The sequence below is a fragment of the Barbus barbus genome (genome assembly GCF_936440315.1).
Source record: "Barbus barbus genome assembly, chromosome: 3".
NCBI lineage: Eukaryota > Metazoa > Chordata > Actinopteri > Cypriniformes > Cyprinidae > Barbus > Barbus barbus.
Window position 1 is genome coordinate 42,037,907 of NC_136731.1, and position 21,254 is coordinate 42,059,160.

Here is a 21,254-nt window from a genome sequence, read left to right on the forward strand (position 1 = left end):
AACACAAAAGAACAATTTTACTGTTATTCAAAACTAAACACAAAGCATTTGCATATGTAATGATGATCTAACACACACTCATACACACACAGCACAAATCTACAGGGAGAGACTCGTCCCAGATACATCAGTCCAGCTAATTACAGAAGATTATAAACACAGAAAATGATTTAATTACACAGAGAATGAGATATTCATATCATGTGAATAAAACAGGAGTGCGGTTTAATAACTGACAGATACTGTGGTCGAACTTACCAGTCCACGCTCTGATCTTCAGGTCTCTAGATGAGACTCGTGCCCCTCTTTCAATGAAAGTCTTTGAGACTTATTGGTGTTGTAGTGTCCCATTTGAAACCGCTTCTAAAATTGGAATTTGAAATTAAGGCAAGATGCATAATGCCGGCAAAACCACTGCTTTTCCATGCACTTTTGGGCTATTTGTTTCCTTCTTTCAGACTAATTGAAATAAAACACCCAAAGTATACATATAATTGTTTCTCTTATCTATTTGCATCTGTAGATTTGCATATTAAAACATACTGTATCTTTAAAGGCCGTTTTCATCAAATGAGTTTGCTCATCCACTTCAGAAGCACTTACAGATGCCAAATTATACAGTTTTATTCTTATCTATATTCTGAAGGCTGAAAAATATTAAAATAAAAGATAATAGCATTTATTGACAGCATTTTTGGATTTATATATTCACAATCCCTTCTGTAAAAATGTCAACAAACAAAAATTTTAAATATTTTTATTGGATGTTCAGATTTATGTTCTGAAAATATTTGCAAATTAGTGCATTTTCAATTAGTCATTTTTCAATATTAATTTGCATTTCAGTAAACTTAGTTTTGCCTAATAGTCTAGAAAATTTGACTATTCACCTTTGTGTCTAGAGACTGTTAAATACTAAAAAAAAGATTTATCAGATTGGTTCATAGTTTTCGCTGTGGTAGGAAAATGAAAAGAAAATAGAAATTTCACTGGAATTTTGGTATCTGTTAACAACATTCAAAAATATTTTCAGAGAACTGCATCTTTTGATCGTCTAAGTGGACGTTGATGATTATCCAGCTCTCAGTGTCTGACATCGGAGCAGTCGCCCGTAACAATGACATTTATCAGCAGCAATATCTATCAGCAGTTCTATCAGTGTCTGAAGAATGCAGCGCAGCCTGATGTGTGCCAGAGGTGAAAGTGTGTAATAGCATCAACTATAAAAACTTATCAGCACACAGTGAGGGCGATGTGTGTGTTGTGAAAGTGTGTGTTTCTCAGCAGCGGGTGGGTTGACTGATGGTTTATGGCGGAGGTCTCGTTGTTTAAAGCTCAGAAACCTATCAGCCGCCTATATCTTGTCAGCGCACTTCACTTTTAATTTCAGCAAAGTCTAAAACACACCTTCAGCTGCAATCAGACAGGACCGATCACTCTCGTGTTGTTCCACACATATTTCTGCCAGTATTTACTCCACGGCGCTGGAAATATGCTCGCCTCACCCTTCACCTCTGCAGAATGCAAGATATGAGGCACAATCTCATCAAAACCTGTCGAGAACATGATATGAAGACAATGAAGACCTTTAACATTTTCATGATACTCAAGGATCTTTTTTTAAACTCCAGATTTTCATTATTTTAAAACAAAAAACAAGTTTTTATAATTCCTGGTAGTATTTGCTGTCCCGCCCTTGATTTTTGCGGATTTTTGCGGACAAAAATATTGCATCAGTGAGAATAAAGGGAATATCCAACATTTTGCATGTATTATGATAAATGTTTTCTTACATAACAGTAAGGAGAATTTTGCAAGAAAATAGTGTCACAAATTTATTAAAAAAGTAAAAATAAACGCAAAAATATACTTACATTTTACTTGAAATCTATGTGTGCAAAAACTTGCAAAATAAAAATTAAGCAAATCTTACTTATTGATTTTTTTCAGTGTAGTTAATTCTTTGTGAACCAACATGAACATGAAATATTTAAAAAAATATTTTCTTAACTAATATTAATAGTAAAAATTTACTGCTTACTGCATTAACTAATGTAAACAAACCAGACCTTACTTTTATTTTTTATTTACTGTAATTCTGACATTTATTAGCCTAATAGTTTTTTTCACAATCAAATCAAAAATTGCATCTGTGAATGTTACTTAATGCACTGTGAAAATCTGTATTTTTATTACCTAAGATTAATAAATGCTGTAAAAATGTATTACTTAACTGACCTTATTATAAAGTGCTTTCTTTATATGTAATGTGACTTGAGTGATGCTGGGGTGAAATTCATCAGTAAGGTGTGGATCTGTGCTGATGAGCGACACATTCATGCATGAAAGCCTCTTTTAAAAGTGTGGGTTTAAAATCTTTTCAGTCGTGCATGTTGAGAATTTCTGACCTTTAAAGTTGGGTAAAGCAGCTCTCGTAGTAAATTACAAACATAGCACAGAATGCATGCAAGGCTGAGTCTCATGAAAGCAGTCAGGAACGTGTTCGGGTCATACTGCACTTCACCTCAAAATACAAAGAAAGAACAAGACAGTACATTTAGAGTAATGTGAAAAATAAATATAGTATAGCAGTCAAATTATCTGCCAGTGGGGTAAGTGAAATATTCTTAAAACAAGAGTATTTTACTTACCCCACTGGCAGATGATTTTACTTGTTTTAAGCAAAATGCACTTAATTTAGTGCCATCAACCCCAAATCTTGATTTAAGGATTTTTAGATATTTTGACTGGAAACATGACAAAAATAATAAGTAAGATAAGCCGTGTTTTGCAGTGTACTATTTTAGGGTAGAGTAAGACCTATTGTTAGCAGGCAATAAAATGAAGTAAAACCAAAACAACTAGATTTAGTCATCAAAGTTGACTGAATGAAGCTGTAATTTGGTTTCGAGTGAACTCCTAATTAGGTGTCTGAGTAATTGTAGTTCAAGAGAAGAGTCTTTATTTGCATACGGCACTTGACACATACTTGCCTGTCGTTTCACATACATATTTAATTTTTTTTAAATTCGCCTATAATAATAACAGAGAAACATTTACGGCATGAGACTCATCGTTCCTGCTGTACATTGACGAATAAACATACGAACATGTGAATTATTACTCATGATACTGAAATACAAGATGGCGCCGCTGATGGCAGCTATTGTGCGTTGCTCTCCAGTGTTTGTACTGTTTTTGTTTGTTTTTCAAATACGATCAGTTTTACCAGGGATGACCTGCTGAACATTCGGCAGAATACACCACAAAATCTTTTACCGGATTTAGATTTTTCAGACGTTTTGCTGGACATTGTAGTTGGTGGAGCCATAGCTCTGGTCAAACGCTTTAGGAGGCGCAGGCGGGGAAGTGAGCCAGAGAGCTTGTGAAGCTTCGTCAGCGCGGATTTCGAACGGCGTTGCCTAGCATCCATCTGGTGAATCTCCGCTCTCTACCCAACAAAACGGATGAACTCCTTCTGCTCTCCCGGACAAACAAGGATTTTTCTAACTCCACTGCTCTGTGTTTCACGGAAACCTGGCTGAATGGCGACATACCGGACAGCACAATTCATCTGCCTAATTTCACGCTGATCAGAGCAGATCGGGACACGGAATCAACGGGGAAATCACGCAGCGGCGGGACGTGCTTTAACATCAGTGAGAGGTGGTGCACAGATGTAACTGTGTTAAAGAAGATGTGCTGCTCAGATCTAGAAACGCTCTTCATTAACTGCAAGCCGTTCTATTCGCCGCGGAGAGTTCTACTCGTTCATTCTCGTGAGTGTCTACATTCCACCGCAAGCGCACATGAGCACAGCTTTACAGAAACTCACTGATTTGATCACAGAGAGTGAGCAACAACACCCGGACTCTGTTTTAATCATTCTCGGGGACTTTAATAAAGCAAATCTCTCCTGCAAACTGCCAAAATACAGACATCACTGTTACACAACAATAAAGGACGCATATCGCTCTGTTCCACGAGCAGCTTTAGGACTCTCTGATCACTGTTTGGTTCATCTTATTCCGACCTACAGGCAGAAACTTAAATCTGCAAAGCCTGTATTAAGATCTGTTAAAAGATGGACTAATGAAACAGAGCGGGACTTACAAGCCTGTTTCTCTCTCACTGATTGGTCTGTTTTTGAAGCCGCTGCCATCGATCTGGACGAGCTCACAGAGACTGTAACATCTTATATCAGTTTCTGTGAGGATATGTGCATCCCTAAAAGGACTCATCTAATCTACAACAATGACAAACCATGGTTCAAAAACTCAGACAGCTCCGTCAGGCCAAAGAAGATGCTTACAGAAAGGGGGATAAAGTCTTGTACAAACAGGCCAAATACACACTGGAAAAGGAGATCAGAGTGGCAAAGAGGAATTATTCTGACAAGCTAAGGAAAAAATTATCTTCCAGTGATCCTGCTTCAGTGTGGAAAGGTATGAAGGATATCACCAGTTACAAGACACCATCCACCAGCACTCTGGAGAATCACCAACAGGCAGACTTGAACGAATTTTATTGTCGTTTTGAAAAAACACCCCAGCAACCCTCCTCTCCCCCACACCTACGATTCAAATCAGCGAAGATGATGTGTGCCAGGTCTTCAGAAAGAACAAAAGAAGGAAAGCACCAGGCCCAGACGGTGTGTCACCAGCCTGTCTGAAATCCTGTGCTGATCAGCTGGCCCCCATCTTCACACAGATCTTCAATAGATCACTGGAGCTGTGTGAAGTCCCCTCATGCTTCAAACGCTCCACCATCATTATCCCAAAGAAACCCAAAATTACTGGACTTAATGACTACAGACCTGTGGCTCTAACGTCTGTAGCCATGAAATCATTTGAAAGACTGGATTTGGCTCATCCGAAGGACATCACTGGACCCTTACTGGACCCCCTGCAGTTTGCCTACAGAGCAAACAGGTCTGTGGATGATGCAGTCAACATGGGACTGCACTTCATCCTGCAGCATCTGGACAGACCAGGGACTTATGTGAGGATCCTGTTTGTGGACTTCAGCTCCGCTTTTAACACCATCATCACGGACACCCTTAAGAATAAACTAACCCAGCGCTCCGTCCCCATCTCCGTCTGCCAGTGGATCAACAACTTCCTGACAGACAGACAGCAGTTAGTAAAGCTTGGCAAATTCACATCCGGCACTTGTACCATCAGCACTGGAGCTCCTCAGGGCTGCATACTCTCCCCACTGCTCTTCTCCCTCTACGCCAATGACTGCACCTCTAAAGTCCCCTCTGTCAAGCTCCTGAAGTTTGCATACGACATGCAAACACAGTTTGCATGTCGTATGCAAACTGTTAACACAGTTACATCTGTACACCATCTCTCATTGATGTTAAAGCACGTCCCGCCGCCGCGCGATTTCCCTGTTGATTCTGCGTCCTGATCTGCTCTGATCAGCGTGAAATTAGGCAGATGAATTGCGCTGTCCGGTATGTCGCCATTTAGCCAGGTTTCCGTGAAACACAGAGCAGCAGAGTTAGAAAAATCCTTGTTTGCATACGACACCACACTGATCGGCCTCATCCAGGACGGTGACGAGTCTGCTTACAGACAGGAGGTTAAGGAGCTGGCTGTCTGGTGCACAGTTTCTTCCCTCAGGCAATCCATCTCATGAACACTCAACAATAAATGTGGAACACACAACTATAATACATTATCCATTCACCACACTCACTTATTTTATTTTTATTTTCTCATTTCTAATTTGCACATACTTGACCTGTACATACATAGTTGTCTATATTTTATATTGTGTTTATGCTGCTTCGTACATTGCCTATTTGTATATTCTTTTATTACCTGTGTCCTGTCCTGTTTTTGTCTTTCTGTTGCCCTGTGGAGCTTCTGTCACTACAACAAATTCCTTGTATGTGTAAACATACCCAGCAATAAAGCTCATTCTGATTCTGAACGAGAAGATAGTAACGCTGATTTCACTCACCACCACTAGAGGACGCCACTGATTAATAACATTATAATGTAATAAACGTGTCATTTGGATACAAGTACCACAGTAAACAAACTAATAAACCAGGTTAAACTGGGGGGTGTTACTGAAAACCATCGCAAACTGTCTGTAGTGTAGGATTGTGGGAAATATCAGCATGCACAGATGCACACCTTGTAAAACACCGAAAATATAATTCTGTTCACCTTTGAAGTAATATTTTATAATTCAGCTATCCTGAGCTTTGAAGGCACAGACAGCATATACGTGTAACCAGGCACTAAAGCATCAACTATAATATAAAGACACATATTTTGAATAAATGTGTTGGAATAATTGCAATAAACTGATTTCATCAGAATACATGCAGGGTTTCTGCAGGATTTAAGAAGGTAAATTTAATACCTATTTAAGACCAAGTAAAGAAAAGGTAAGGTACATTATATGTCAGTATGTTCTTATTTTCCAGTGCAAATGTCTAAAGATTCTTAACTCAAGAAACAAAACGACATGAATCTGACCAAATTAAGTGAGTTTATCATTAAAACAAGAAACATCTACTAATGTGGTCAGAAAAACAACTTAATTCAAAGGGGAAACTAGTTTTTATATCTCATATGACATTTTTTTCTTGTTTTGAGCATAAACACACCTAATTTGGTCGTTTCTCAGAAAACAAGATTCATCATCTTCATTTTGTATCTCAAGTCAGTATATCTTGAATTAAGGATGTTTACACATTTGTATTGGAAAACAGGACAAAAACACAGAGGAAGATATTCAGGTCTTAATTCCTGTAAGGGAAAACTACAACTTTTGAAGACCCACAGAAACCCAAATGAGGATTTCTGAGTGGAAATAGAAGCTTTTGCCCTCATCTAACAGTAGGGATAATAATTATATTGCAAAAAAACAAACAATGAATATAAAGTACTGTGTGGAGGACTGACAGAAGCCATGAGGAGCATCAGTGTGTGTGTGTGTGTGTTCTCTGATCCGGCCTACAGGATTAAAGGGGTGAGAGGAGGTCGTGAGACAATCCTCACATCACACAGACAGACCACTGACAGTTCAGCAGCTCAGCTGAGGCTGTGTTTGTGGAGATGGGCCTGCGCTGGCTGTGGAGGCACCGGGTGAGCGCTTTACTGCTGGTGTTAGTGCTCCTACTGCTCCTCTCGCTCCTGGCCACACACTCACTGCAGACCAACAGGTGAGAGAACTAAACATATTAAATAAGTTTACATTTGCATTTGGCAGATGCTTTTATCCAAACAACTTACGATGCATTCAAGCATTCAAACCCACGATCATCACTAGTGTGTTATGCTGGGTTCTCGGCAAGTTTATATTGTTAATTAAAACTAAAAATTAACAATAAAAAGGGAAAATATAAAAATGCATTCAAAAAACAATAATTTATTATATAGTATTGAAAACTATTATAATACTTTCAAACTAGATCTGGAACAAATTCTGTTTAATTAACTAGAATTAGGTTTGGTTTGAGTTCTCAACACAAGGTGCACATCATGTGGTTTGGTTTCTTTGGTTGGAAAGCTGCTTTACGAATTGTAAAGTTCACTAGAAAACAGGTCATTAGGACTCACAAACATGGTTTGAAAGCAATCCGGCCTGGTTTTGTGTGAAGTGCTTATGAGGACATTTAATTTGCCTGTTTTATTATGTGCTACACTGGAGTCAATTTCTGCTGAAACAACTTACATCCCTTACATCTGTTGCACACGTAACACATTTATGTGGTTCAAATCCAATGAAAAAACTAGACAGAAAGAAAACTGGTCAGCTGATAAAGGAGAAAGCATCTAATCAGATGTTTCTCTTACAGAACCTATGATCTGAGACCTACAGCAGACAGAAGAAACCAGAGAAGAACTACTGAGAAACACAAATCACCTCTCACTCCAAACACACACCAACCGCCCAAACACACACCGACAGCCAGAGCTGAGCAGCGGAGAGCACATCCACCCGTGGTCTTCCTGAAGACACACCGGACCGGCAGCAGCACCGTGCAGAACATCCTGTTTCGACTTGGGGAACGAGAGAGCACCACCTTCGCTTTTCCCTCCCACACGTACCAGTTTAACTACCCAGACAGGTAAAATGAGCACAGTGCATGATGCACATCATATTCCCAACAATGTGTCAGTATCTGCATAAGTTTAATTACATGTTAGAGTATTCTGCTGTTACCTGTTCCCATTCATCTCAGAGGTGTTTTGGTGCAGGAACTTCTGGTGCATTACCTGTTGCTGCTAATGTTTTCAGTCCCAAGTAGCTGAAAACTCTTCATTAGTGAATATTCTGAGTCAAAGACAACAGGCGGAGAACAATATGAGTCTATTTCACCACTGGACCAAGCTAATCAATCTAAGGCACCAAATGATGAAGATTAATCCGTAAAAGCCTCTAAAACACATTAACCACAATACAATGAAATGCTTACAGTACAATTGATATGCTGCTTGCAAATTGGATTGTTAGCATACACAGCTACTTTTGAATGGAGAAACATGAATTTTGATGGCAAATTAGTTACAGCATGGGGCTAACTTGGCCATGCTAAAGATGCTAATGAATCACAAGAAGACAATTTAAATCCATTTCGCAATCTGAAGAACCTTAATTTCCTGTAATATCATGAAACACTTACATAATATGTTGTTTGCGATGCACTTTGGTAGCACACATGGCTAGGTTGTCAGTTAAAAAGGTTGCATCTTAACTGAAAAAAATGATTGCAGCATGGGGCTAAAGGAGCCGTGCTAATCAATGGTGCCAAATGGCAAATTGGTTTGTTAGCATACATGCCTACTTTTGAATGGCTGTCAATGGAGAAAGATGCTTTTTGGCAGCAAAATAGCTATAGCATGGGGCTAACTGGACCACACTAAACAATCAAAGGCATCAAAAGAAAATTTATTTTAAAAAAAAGAAAATTTATTAAAAAAAAAGAAAAAAAAAGAAAATAAAGTCCATTTCCCATTTTTATAAGCCTCCAAAAAACTACTATAATATAATGAAAAACTCATGATTTATGCAAATTGTTTTGCCAGCATACACATCTATTTGAATGAAAAATGAAAAATTTGACAGCAAATTACAGTAGTTACTGCACTGAGCCATGCTAAACAGTCTTTATGATATTCATCATTTAGCTACCCATGCTAGGTCGCCAAAAGGCAATAGTAAACAAAAGCCAGTGGATGACACCCTAAAACTGACCTTAAAAAACACTGCATGTATCACTACACTGAAAACAGCTACAAAAGTTGTCACTGGGTTTTACCCTTTGAAAAGTTACTAATATGTACCTTTAAGGCACCAATATGCACCCTTTAGGGGCAAATAAAAGTTGTAACTTTTTTTGAAAGGGTACTGCTATAGTAACATCTTTTGCACCTTTTCCGAGAGTGTCGGTTGGATGGATTAAGTCACTAAGTCATTAATGTATTCTTGACCTCCCTCTTCAGACCATTAACGAACGTTCAAAGGTTAATGAGCTTTAAACCAAACAAGTTCTTCACTCTCGTTCTCTCTCTGTCTCAGATTCAGAGCGGCATTTGTGGACGAGCTGCCCGAGGGTTCATCTCAGTTCGACTTGCTTTGCAGTCACATGCGCTTGGACCTGAGGGAGATGAGGAAGGTGATGCCCCAGAACGCTGTCTTCATCACGCTCTTGCGAGACCCAATCAAGACCTTTGAGTCAGTCTTTGGGTACTACACCTCCACTGTCCCAGCGTTCTTCATTGCGCGCCGAGCTGCCACCAACGAAGGCAAATCTGCGCTCTCTGTGTTCCTGGACTCTCCAGAGATCTTCTGGGATCCGAAGGAACCTGGGAACGGTCTTGCCAAGAACCCAATGAGCTTTGACATGGGGCTCAACAACCAGAAGTGGAACGGCTCCTGGCCGGAGGACTTGGCGCAACTGGAGGAAGCGTTTCACCTGGTGATGATCGCAGAGCACTTTGACGAGTCCCTGGTTCTCCTGGGGGCTCTTCTCGGACTGGAGCATGAGGATTTGGCTTACCTTCGGCTCAATGCTCGTGCCGGCAACAGTGTGACGGAGCTGGATGAGAACATGCGGGTGAAAATGCGATCGTGGAATGTGCTGGACACGCTGCTCTATGACTTCTTTGTGCAGGTGTTCTGGGAGAAGGCAGCTCAGTTTGGGATGGAGAGGTTGAAAGCAGAGGTGGAACGGCTCAGGGCCTTTACGGAGGATATACGACGGAAATGTGTGTCCAGGGCTGAGGTTCCTCCGGGAGAGCTGGAGGACTTGCTGCGCCCGTGGCAGACGGAGACGGCCACTATCGTGGGATATGAGGTGCGGGGGAACCTGTCTCTGCAAGATCAGGGGTTCTGCATTCGGATGATGCTTCCAGAGCTTCAGTATCACTCGCACTTGTACTTCAAGCAGTATGGTAGAGATATGAGAGCCGCTCCAGCCGAGTGAAACCATGGACCAGTTGGGACTCACAACCGTCTCAGGCCTGGTCTTGGCTAATGGGAATCCATCAACTGTTCACAGAGCAAGTCTCGTGGAGTTGAACTAAGATGGAGCATTGCACCATCAAAATGCAAGTCCTGAATAAAACAGGATAGCAACACTCCTTCCCCAAACGGCGGTCTACATCAGTGGTTCCCATCCTATGTCCAGGAGAACCCCAAACAATACACATTTGAACGATGTTTCTCTCATCTTACGCCACCATTTCAGGTCTTGGAGTTTTTACTAACAAACTGATGAGTTGAATCAGGTGTTTTTTATTAGGACAGTGGTGTCCAATGATCCTGCTCCTGGAGGGCCAATGCTCTACAGAGTTCAGCTCCAACACATCTGCCTGGAAGTTTGGAGTGATCCTGAAGACTTTGATTAGCTGGTTCAGGTGTTTTATTAAAGCTGGAGCTAAACTCTTCAGGTCAGTGGCCCTCTAGGAGCAGGATTGGACACCACTGGATTAGGAAGACATACAAAATTTGCAGAGTTGAGGGTATTCTAAGACCAGGATTCGGAAACACTGGTCTACACTGATGCCCTAAACATGAAAGTGATGGAGAAACATATTAACTTGCATTTGCACAAAGATCTGCACTGCGATAACTATTGGTTATCTGTAGGACACTTACAGCCTTTGGAGTAAACCATGGGTGTCAAATTCTGCTGAGGGTCACTTTCCTGCAGAGGTTATGCTGCCGTCACACGTTACTGGAAATTTCCTACTGCCCAATTTTTAAGTCAGAATTATGAGTTTATTGCATTTAAGTGCTTTGTTGTTGGGAAGAATAGATTCTAAGGTTTCAATTGAATAAATTCTGTTTTCATTATGTAAAATAATACAATATGCATCAAACGGTTATTTATATATGTAAATATATAGATGGCTGTAATGGCAAGAGAAAGAAAAGTAGAAGCTGTGGAGAAAAACATACCAGTTACTATATAAATAGTTCTGTTTTCTTGCATGTTCAAAGTTCATGGCTTGGAAAATCAGGTTTCAAAATTATCTACAAGTTCCTTAGTTGTAAATACGAATTAAGAGACCGTTCATGTGTATTTTCCAATTTGGCTTTACAGACCTCAGTTCAAGAGGGAATTGCAGGGGGTAAATCTGAAAAATGAAATTAAAGGAAATAAATAAATCATCAATATGAAATTTTTCTCAAGGAGTAAAACTCAAATACATTTTATTTATGTATTTATAAAAAGACCACGTTATATTAAGAAATAAAATGAATTGATTGGTATTGATTGTCAGTAGTTGCTTGTGTTAACAGCAGATTTGTTGCTTAACCAGAAAAGTTGAATTGGTCTGTATAAATATACAAAAAAATGTCTTTCATGCTACCAAAAAAACTAATGAAAACTCTGTGAATCAACTTCAAGAATAAGGAGAATACAGGAAATGAAACACCTCAACAGTACTGGTAATGAAAACATGTGTCATAAGAATTTGGGCAGAAACGTGTGTAATTGACATTAAAATCTGAAGCATTAACATCAAAATAAAAGCTCTCCATGTATACAGTAGTACAAACAGCAAAACGCATAAACAGAGACTAAATCCCAGTGTTTACAACAGCCAAATCCCATGTTTGCCTGTCAAAGAGTAACGTATGCACCTCTCATCTGTCCAAGAGCCTCACTGTCTGCTGTCATTAGCATCACACCGAACACATGTAATCTGCTTAGTCACCTGCTCAGTGAACTCCTCATCCTCCTGTATGGTGCCTTTACACGTGACAACTACAGAAAAACAAGAAAATAACAGCAGCAGTCTGTAAAAAAACACTCAAAGAGCAAAAGCACCTACATTCACCCACGTTTTGGACACTGAGTGTGGCAGTCTTGATCACATGACTGAAACTGGAGGAAGTACTGGAGAATCAAACAGAAAATAGAGTCTGTGCATCATAAGAGCACAAACTCCTCCAAACAGCTCTTCTTTTTGATTCGGCCTGGTCTGTCTTTGGACTTTATATGAGTGACTGAGTCTGACGTACAGCTCATCTCCTCCTCATTATGACCCTCCATAAACGTGAAGATGGGGTACTTCTCTTCGGATGAAGTCAGAGCCTGTCCAGCAAATGAAACACGGAGAGAAAGTTTGATATTGCAGGATTTTAGATGCATAATATATGCCGATATGTTTTAGTTTTGTAGCATGTGCTTGCCTTCCTCTCACCTTAGCGACGTCTGAGCACAGAGCCTGGAAATCCGCTCTGCTTCTGGCGTAGAAACCCACCGTACAGCTCGGGTCCATGCGGTTAAACGGCATCTTCCTGACAGTTTTACAGTGAAACGACTGCACCGAGAGACAACAAACAGAGGCATTAATATATTCAATTCAAATGTACTTGTATAGCGCTTTTCACAATGCATACCGTTTCAAAGCAGCTTTGCAGAAAATGCATGTTTTTGAATGTTACAATAAAGTATTCTCTAATAACACACTACGACTTGCACCGTTTATTATTTTACATTCAGAACGTTCTTCAGCGCTGTGTGACTGATCCGCTCTGCTTTTAAGCACTGCTGGCGGATGCATTGCATGGTGCGCTTCACACTTTTGGAGGATTTGCTTTTTGCAGTTTCGCATGAGCTGTAATTTGAAAATTTACGCTAATATGACTTTGCAGCATAGACTGTAAAAACAAACAAAAAAACAGTCCTAATATGGGGGAGGTCCTTGCAAAAGCAGTGATGAGGGCAAAGCTCCGTGTATTGCTTGTAATCACATTCATAAACCTATGATCACAACAACGTTTGTCCGGCATCTACATCGTCATCTGAGGAGATTACAAAGATTAAATGAGTGTTTTTTTTAACTCTAAAGCATGAAATGTGGAGTTATCTGATTTTGCTATAAAACAAACATTTAATATGTAAAAAAACATTTTCAATTAACTTTAATTTAGTAAGTTACCTGTATTTGTTTATGTTATAATCTGTTTAAGTTATTATTACTTAATCAAAACAACCCAACTGCAGTTTGATTGATATTACTTAGAATGTGCAATAAAAAAAACAGCAGGTCATTTCTGAAAAAATTAAATAAAAATCTGTTTTTCGCAAATTAACTCTTCATTTTGAATCGGTTTTCATTTTTATATTTTCCATTTTAATGATCATTTTAGTTAAAGTTATAATTAATTTAGTTCTGTTTTTTCATTTATATTAGTTTATGATTTCTATTTTAGTAGTTGTTTTAGTCATTTTAGTACTTTATAGAGGTCACATGATGCGATTTCAAGTTTTCCTTTCTCTTTGGAGTGTTACATGCTGTTTGTGCATAGATCAGATATTCTTTATCAAAGTTAAGACTCTGCCACAACCCCTTAAAACGGCTCGTTCACACACACACACATCTCTACGTCATGATGTGGAAATATTTGTGTAATCCCGCCAAATGTTCACGCAAAGAAAGAAGGTGTGGTTTCAGTAACCGCAGTAGTGCTGATGAAGCCATGTCAGGGAGACGCTGTGTGTTTGTAGGTGAAAACAAAAGCACTTTATTTGACCTTCTGAAAGTAGATGCATTTAGGAATCATTAAGATTACTTACAACAGAACGGCACAACCCAGATGTTAACGCATCTTATGGACGACCGTTTCACGAATCTAGGAGAGGAAGTAATTCTGACTTTGCTCTGACAATCTGGCGCTTCTGAATCAGCGACTGTATGTCTTGTTATTAGTTTAAGTATTTGCTATTGACTGTTCAAATGGGAATTTTGCATGTCGTGTGTGTGCGTGTGTGAGAGAGAGAGAGAGAGTCACAGCGCAGCGTCGTTTGTGTGTGTGTGTGTGTGTGTGTGTGAGTGAGTGAGTGAGAGAGAGAGAGAGAGAGAGAGAGAGTCACAGCGCAGCGTCCTTTGTGTGTGTGTGTGTGTGTGCTCGCGTGTGTGAGAGAGGAAGAAACGGTCACACAATCGCAGCTTGTGTGTAAACACATTTGAGCTTCATCACTGTGTCTGTCAAGCGACTCTGTTCCCCTCTCGGGCTTGAACTGATGGTAAAACTGCGGTGTTCGGCCAATCACAATGCACTGTGTCAGCTGGCCAATCAGAGCAGACTGCGCTTGTCGGAAGGAGGGACTTTGTAGAAATCGAAGAGTTTGAGAGAGGCGGGGCATAGAGGACCTACAATAATGTACAGCATTTGAACAATAAAACATCAACATATCCTGTTACACCAAATACACAAAATAATGATCTTTAAAAAAGCATCATATGACCCCTTTAAACAAAATCTGAAATAAAACAGATTTTTTTTTTTTTAAATGATCAGTTAACATTTATCTTATTTAAATAAAAAATAATACCCATGTAGACGTCAAACAGAAGCATTAACATATAACATATTTTCAGTTTATATTTTTATTTTCTGTTTTGATTTTAATTTTGTACTGTTTTTGCCATTTCTTTTTTAATATGTATAGTTTTTATTAATTATTCATTCAGTTTTTGTTTTAGTAATTTGGTATTTCTACCTGAAAATAAAATAAAAATACTAATTTAAATAAGTTTATTGTATTTATACAAGTTTAATTGATGTTTATGTCTTCAATTTAAAAAAAAGTTTTTAATAGTTTTTGTTAATTATAATAATCCTGTAAAAGAGAAGCGGTGTTTATCAGGATGTTCATTCAGCTCTTTTTCATATAACGAAAGCAGATGGTGACCAGCAGCCATCAAGCTCAAAAAAGAAACATGCCATAAAAATATGCACAAGTGCAGTTTTTAGTAATTTTATTTGGACTTTGATAGTCCCTGGGTGCTGTATGTATGATATTTTGAGGCAGAATTAATTGGTTTTCAGGCAAACTATCCCTATTGGCTCACCTCTAAAGGGAAGTTGTCTTGTTGGACGTCTACAGCAGCCTGACAGTAATGAGGATCCAAATAGATCAGCTGATCATCTGCACGAAGCACACAGAAAACCACAAACACACAGATGCTGAGTGAGTCGTCACACATTACAAACACAAACACGCGTCACGTGACCCACCCTGGAATCCCACGAAAAACAGCGAGTGTTTGGGTTTCCCTCCGATGATTCCCATGCAGCACCGCAGCTCCAGCAACCTCTACGGACACAGAGAGAGAAAACATGAGCTCAGACCATCACAACAACATCACTTCACGTCTGTGTGTGTCGTAACACACCTTGACACATCGGGTGTAAGCCGGATTCAACATATCAGAGCCCAAACGCACAGGCACCAGCAGAACCAGCGACTTCCAGCCAGACCTGCACCTCGCTGAGAGATCCGTACGGGACGTCCCGCACAGGTTTAACACGTCTCCAACATACACTACAGAGAAACACAGAGATTTAGTGTTGTACACCTGTACAAAAATCAACCTTGATTACTGCAGCTTGTGCCAAATTCACAGGCAATTTCCTGCAAAAATAAAGACCATGTCCAGATGAGCACAAAACAGGGGATCTAAAACTGACCAGGATTCATTGCTAAATCATGACTGACTGACCTGTACAGTTCTGTGCCACGTACACCTCCAGATCGGACACCTCGGACGCTGCCACGGCCTTCCTGAAATACACGAACAAAAATTTACCTTCAAGTATCACTCTATATTTACATGCTAATTCCTTTATAATATGAACATTAATATATTGTTTCTTTTCTCCATGAAATGCTGTGCATTACAGTGATTTTACCATAACATTAGCTACAATCTAAAAATACTAAAAACATTTATATAATTTCAACATTTAAAATATAATATAAACATTTACTTAATTTACAAAAATATAAAAACCTTTTTATTTCAGTCAGTCACAAAGTGAAAACTTGTTTAGTTTTAGTACCACATTTATTTACTAAATTTACTAAAATGAAATAAAAAAAGTGCAATAAAAATTAAAAGCTAAGGAGACAAATGACTAAAATGCAACAAAATTGCAAAAAAAAAATTATAAAATAAAATAGTTTTTTTAATTTAATTAATTTAATAAAAAAATAAAATAAAAAGAGATATTTAAAGAAAAGTAATAAAAATTATTAAAACAACAAAACTGCTAAAATGTTTACTAAAATTAAAATGGAATATATAAAAAAATAAAACTAAATAAAATGAATGAAAATTAAATAGACAAAAATAATAAAAATGTCTAAGACATAACAAAATTGCTAAAACTTAAAAAAAAATAAAATAATATAAAATATATAAAATATGTATATAGAACTAAACAGGCAAGTTAGCTGGCACCGACAGCCTTGTGGGCAGCGTGCCGACATACAGTGCTGTTGTGCTACGGGTGTCCCGAGTTTGAACCCTGACTCAAGGACCTTTCATCATCACCCCTCTTTCTCCCACATTCTCTCCTATCATAATAAAGGCAAAAATGCCAAAAAGAAATCTCTAAATAGACAAGTTAAAAAAAATAAAATAAAAATAACCAAAACACAAAGAAATTACTGAAACTTTAACTGAAATTAAATTGGAAAATACAAAAAAAAATGTTAAAAATATAATTAATAAGATAATAAAATTAAACTCAGGAAAATAATCTATGTATAGTGTGTAGTGTGTTATGCATTTAAACTAAATATTACTAAAATATTATTATTCACTAAATAATTGCATTTATTCATAATAAAAATCAATAGAAAGTTAATTTATTAGTGTAACGAACAAAGATCAGTCTATATCTAATGTTTAGAGCATTAATACAGAGTTCAGATCTGTGGTCACAGGTGATAGTATATTGGCTTCAAATGTGCCTCATCCAATCACATTCATATTTCCTCACAATTATGCATGAGGCAGATGTGTTCTCAGATCGGTTCACTGCATGGTTCACTTACTGCAGTATGTGGGCCACGATGGCCGGTCCGTACCAGTCGCCCGCCCTCTTCCCAGAGGTCCTGCCCAACTCCACCAGCCGGTGCAGGCCAAACGGGGTGGAGGGCAGATCGCCAAACCAGGACATGACCCTCCTGTGAGTCCGCTCCTCGTGAGTCTCGTTGTCTAGCGCGTTTCCCAGACTGTGTCTGCGAGGTTTTCCTGAGTCACGCCGGCTCTCTCTGAGGGAATCGTCCAGCATGTGAGTGTCCACCACCTCCAGGTCATCTTTGGTCTGATGATGGGTCGCAGGCCACGTCCAGCCTGAAGAGAGTCAATACAGACCAGAGGAATGGCGTTCTTATTTTTGTACATAATATGCAGCTAGTAACTGTGCAAGTACAGTACAACTTAAAATAACTGCTGTCTATGTAAATATGATGTGTGTGTGTGTGTGTGTGTGTGAGTCCACATTATCAATTTTTCTTTTATGCCAAAAATCTTTAGGATATTACGTAAAGATCGTGTTCCATGAAGATATTTTGTAAATTTCTTACTGTAAATATATCAAAACTTAATTTGTGATTAGTAATATGCATTGCTAAGAACTTCATTTGGACAACTTTAAAGGTGATTTTCTCAATATTTAGATTTTTAGATTGCACCCTCAGATTCCAGATTTTCAAATAGTTGTATCTCGGCCAAATATTATCCGATCCTAACAAACCATATACCTATGGAAAGCTTATTTAATTAAGCTTTCAAATTATGTATACATCTCAGTTTAATTTGGTTTTGTGGTCCAGGGTCATATATAAATTACACACACACACACACACACACACATACATATATATATATATATATATATGTTTTAAATCTCTCTTCTTAAAAATTAATTGATGTGCATTTTCATAGTCTTACCACATTTTTAAAGTACTAAAGTTTTTTTTTTTTTTTTTTTACAAACTATTACAGTTTCTTCCAGGTCAAAAATGGTCTTTTGTCCTGATATGTATTATTATAGTCTTTATATATTTTCCAAGTTCAGTCAGACCAATATTAATTAATCCCGTACTAAACCCTATGAAACTATTTGAAAATTCTGAATGTTTTACAGCTTAAAAATGTCTGAATGCATTAAAGGCTTAAGTCCATGCAGTGTGTTTATACCCGCGGGCATCATGTGCAGCATTAGTCCGTGAGCTAACAGCATCTGAGCGCTGCGGAGCATGCAGCCCCATCCCGCGTCAGACGTGAGGGCCGAGCCGTGCAGCGGCGGGAAGCCTCTCCTGTAGGTCATCCACAGCAGAGAGGAAAACGCCCGCCGGAAATTCTCCCGCTCTCCTGGGAGAAAACACACGCTTACAGTGAAAACACGACACACAGCGACCCCTTACTCTGACATAACCGTCCTGTGCTGCTTACCGCTGTAGCTCAGCTGATAGGACTGTCCCAGCAGACACACGGGGCTGCTCTTACTGAGACGCGGCTTGCTCTTCAGAGACCAGCCTGCACAGAAACAGAGGTGCGAAGATGACAGATTCATGTTGAAAATGTGAAAATCTGACTTCAAAATCTGGTTGCTTAGTGAGGGAGGAAGGTAAAGGTCAAAACTGTAGAACGATCAAACCACTAGAACTCTATCAGCTATCTTTTGATATAAAAATATACACTACAGTTCAAAATTTTGGAAGTAATTAATACTTTTATTCATCAATGACATTTCTATTTCAAATATTTCTATTTCAAATAAACACTGTTCTACTGAACTTTCTATTCATCAAAGAATCCTGAAAAGTAAAATGTATCACAAGTTTCCACAAACGCATGAAACAGCTGTTTTCTACATTAATAATAATCAGAAATGTTTCTTGAGCAGCAAATCAGTATATTAGACTGATTTCTGAAGATCATGTGACACTGAAGACTGGAGTAATGATGCTGAAAATTCAGCTTTGATCACAGAAATAAATTACATTTTACAATATATTCACATAGAAAACAGCTATTTTTATAATGATGTTTAACTTTTTTATGTATTTGTGATCCAGTAAATGCAGCCTTGGTGAGCAGAACAGTCTTCTTCAACATTTGAAAAATCTTACTGACTCAAAACCTAGGATGCACTGCAATGATAAAAGTGAAAATCTAAAATGTTACAAAATATTTATATTTCAAATAAATGCTGTTCTTTTCAACTTTCCATTAATCAAAGAATTCTGAGAACTGAAACATTTCATGGATTCTGGATGGAACTCTTTTCAACACTGATAATAATAAAATGTTTCTTGAGCACTTAAACTGAAAGAAATAAAAATGCTAGACACACACAAAAACTTTTTTTATAAAAAAACTGGTCACACACCTCTATATCTGACATTATTCCACGCTGAAATGAGTTTGGTTTTGAGTTTGGTCTTGTCCTTTGACTCCTGGACGTATCCGTCGACGTCTGTGCCCAGATCCAGCAGGTTGACCACCTCAAACGACGCGAGGTCATCTGTGGGCTCCATCCTACTGTCAAACTGCAGATACTGTTGCCATGACGTCCGCAGACTCTGAATCCCTGCTGTCCAATCAGAGGAGGGATGCGAGCTGCTCTGGCTCTTCTGGATGTTACAGGTACCAGCGAAGCTGTGGGACAGTGAAATAAAGGTTAATATGTCACCAGAGGTAGTACACAGCCCTTTAGAGATAAATACTGAGCCATGTGACTGAAGGAATCTTAAGCTACATTATCACCAAACTCCTATTAGATAGTAAAATAACACAAATGTTAGATATGTATTATGTGTTTATGCATTAAATACATGAGATTCTAGTTTATCTTCACTTTAAAGGTGGCACTATGGTAAACTAATGGGATGTTATGAGATTTACCATGGTACTGAATGTATATGGCACAGCGTGGTACTGTTGTATTATCATGGTACCATGTTCAAATGTACAATATCTCATAATTATTTTGGAGAATTATAGTGAATTTCAGGTGTGAGTGTGACTTTATAAGTTTGTTGATGCGGAAATCATGTTTATATGAACAGATTCGCCTCTCGGATAATTAGACGGGGGACTTTCCACTACGAAGGCGACTATATTTTAATTATGTGGAAAAATACTTACCTTAAAGGCTGGTTTAGCTGTCATGTCAATGTGAATATCGCAAGATCAGATGGAAACTTCCTGCACTACAAGCATACCCCGACACAACTGCCTTGATTTCACTGCCTGACTGTAACTCCGCCCCTTCCCTCCTTCACTCGGCAACGAAGTTCAAATCTGTCCTCTGATTGGCTGTCTGGCTCCCCAGCGCTCTCTGATTGGTCAACTGAGTGACTATGCAAGTAGGAGCAGATCTGAGAATTTCCTGAATAAGTATGGCAAGCTGTTTTAACTTTAAATGTTTAAACGTACTAGTGTCTGTTTTCATGCTACTACTTATTTTTGATACTAATATTTAGGTACTAGTATATTTGTTAGCTACTAGTCTACTCATTCTTTAGATGTTATGTTTATTCTTTGAGTACAATAGGGACTACTATTCTATTGTTACTACTAATAACATATTTAATTTTTTTTAGTTTTCAATTTCATAAAACACTTTTTGCAAAACACAACACAATAGCCTATGTAACACACAAAAATCTAACAGGAAGTATCTTGATTTCCTTCTTCAAACACAACCAAGCAAAAAAAAAATTAATATTATCGGAAAGGTGTTTGCAACGTAAGACAAATATTTGCTTTTGAGATGTGTTTGTGATATTTTGAATGCAGTGCTTCATTTTGCAAGTGTGCAATTCTTGAATTTGTGTGTGAAGTTTTTAAAAAAAGTTTTGAAAATATGTGTAACACCGTGTCCTAACTACACGCGACGCTGTGACATGCGATAAAAGGAATCTTTTCCATGTTAATCAGAGTTTTTGTCCTAACTACCCA

The 21,254-nt window shown here is 38.4% G+C and overlaps 2 protein-coding genes across 3 annotated transcripts; one reads left to right on the forward strand and one right to left on the reverse strand.

Moving 5' to 3' along the window:
* Positions 1-7,025: 7,025 nt before the first annotated feature.
* LOC306848258 (galactose-3-O-sulfotransferase 2) lies at positions 7,026-12,952 on the forward strand. The gene is made up of 3 exons (XM_079382704.1): positions 7,026-7,189; positions 7,826-8,098; positions 9,550-12,952. Exons 1-3 carry the CDS (start codon positions 7,083-7,085, stop codon positions 10,454-10,456), a joined length of 1,287 nt encoding a protein of 428 aa, XP_079238830.1. The 5' UTR covers positions 7,026-7,082; the 3' UTR covers positions 10,457-12,952.
* Positions 11,665-20,554, reverse strand: atg4db (autophagy related 4D, cysteine peptidase b). Of its 2 annotated transcripts, none has more exons than XM_079382688.1 (12): positions 20,439-20,554; positions 19,681-19,949; positions 18,741-18,824; positions 18,486-18,659; positions 17,336-17,636; positions 15,996-16,057; positions 15,669-15,817; positions 15,511-15,589; positions 15,345-15,421; positions 12,687-12,806; positions 12,325-12,577; positions 11,665-12,247 (listed from the first exon to the last, which is right to left on the reverse strand). In XM_079382688.1, the coding sequence occupies exons 2-11, from the start codon at positions 19,826-19,828 to the stop codon at positions 12,413-12,415; spliced, it is 1,359 nt and encodes a 452-aa protein (XP_079238814.1). In that variant the 5' UTR covers positions 19,829-19,949; positions 20,439-20,554; the 3' UTR covers positions 11,665-12,247; positions 12,325-12,412. The 2 variants fall into 2 exon arrangements, with proteins under 2 accessions (XP_079238814.1, XP_079238813.1); XM_079382687.1 differs by having other exon boundaries at positions 11,669-12,247; positions 12,505-12,577.
* Positions 20,555-21,254: the final 700 nt, after the last annotated feature.

Excerpts from the sequence above, each read along its gene's own strand:
- LOC306848258 (XM_079382704.1), top strand. The coding sequence starts at position 7,083 with ATGGGCCTGCGCTGGCTGTGGAGGCACCGGGTGAGCGCTTTACTGCTG. Across the intron at positions 7,190-7,825 it reads CACTCACTGCAGACCAACAG|AACCTATGATCTGAGACCTA; the intron begins GTGAGAGAACTA and ends TTTCTCTTACAG. Across the intron at positions 8,099-9,549 it reads CAGTTTAACTACCCAGACAG|ATTCAGAGCGGCATTTGTGG; the intron begins GTAAAATGAGCA and ends TCTCTGTCTCAG.
- atg4db (XM_079382687.1), bottom strand. The coding sequence starts at position 19,828 with ATGGAGCCCACAGATGACCTCGCGTCGTTTGAGGTGGTCAACCTGCTG. Across the intron at positions 18,825-19,680 it reads GAATAATGTCAGATATAGAG|GCTGGTCTCTGAAGAGCAAG; the intron begins GTGTGTGACCAG and ends GTTTCTGTGCAG. Across the intron at positions 12,248-12,504 it reads TAATGAGGAGGAGATGAGCT|TTGTCACGTGTAAAGGCACC; the intron begins GTACGTCAGACT and ends GTTTTTCTGTAG.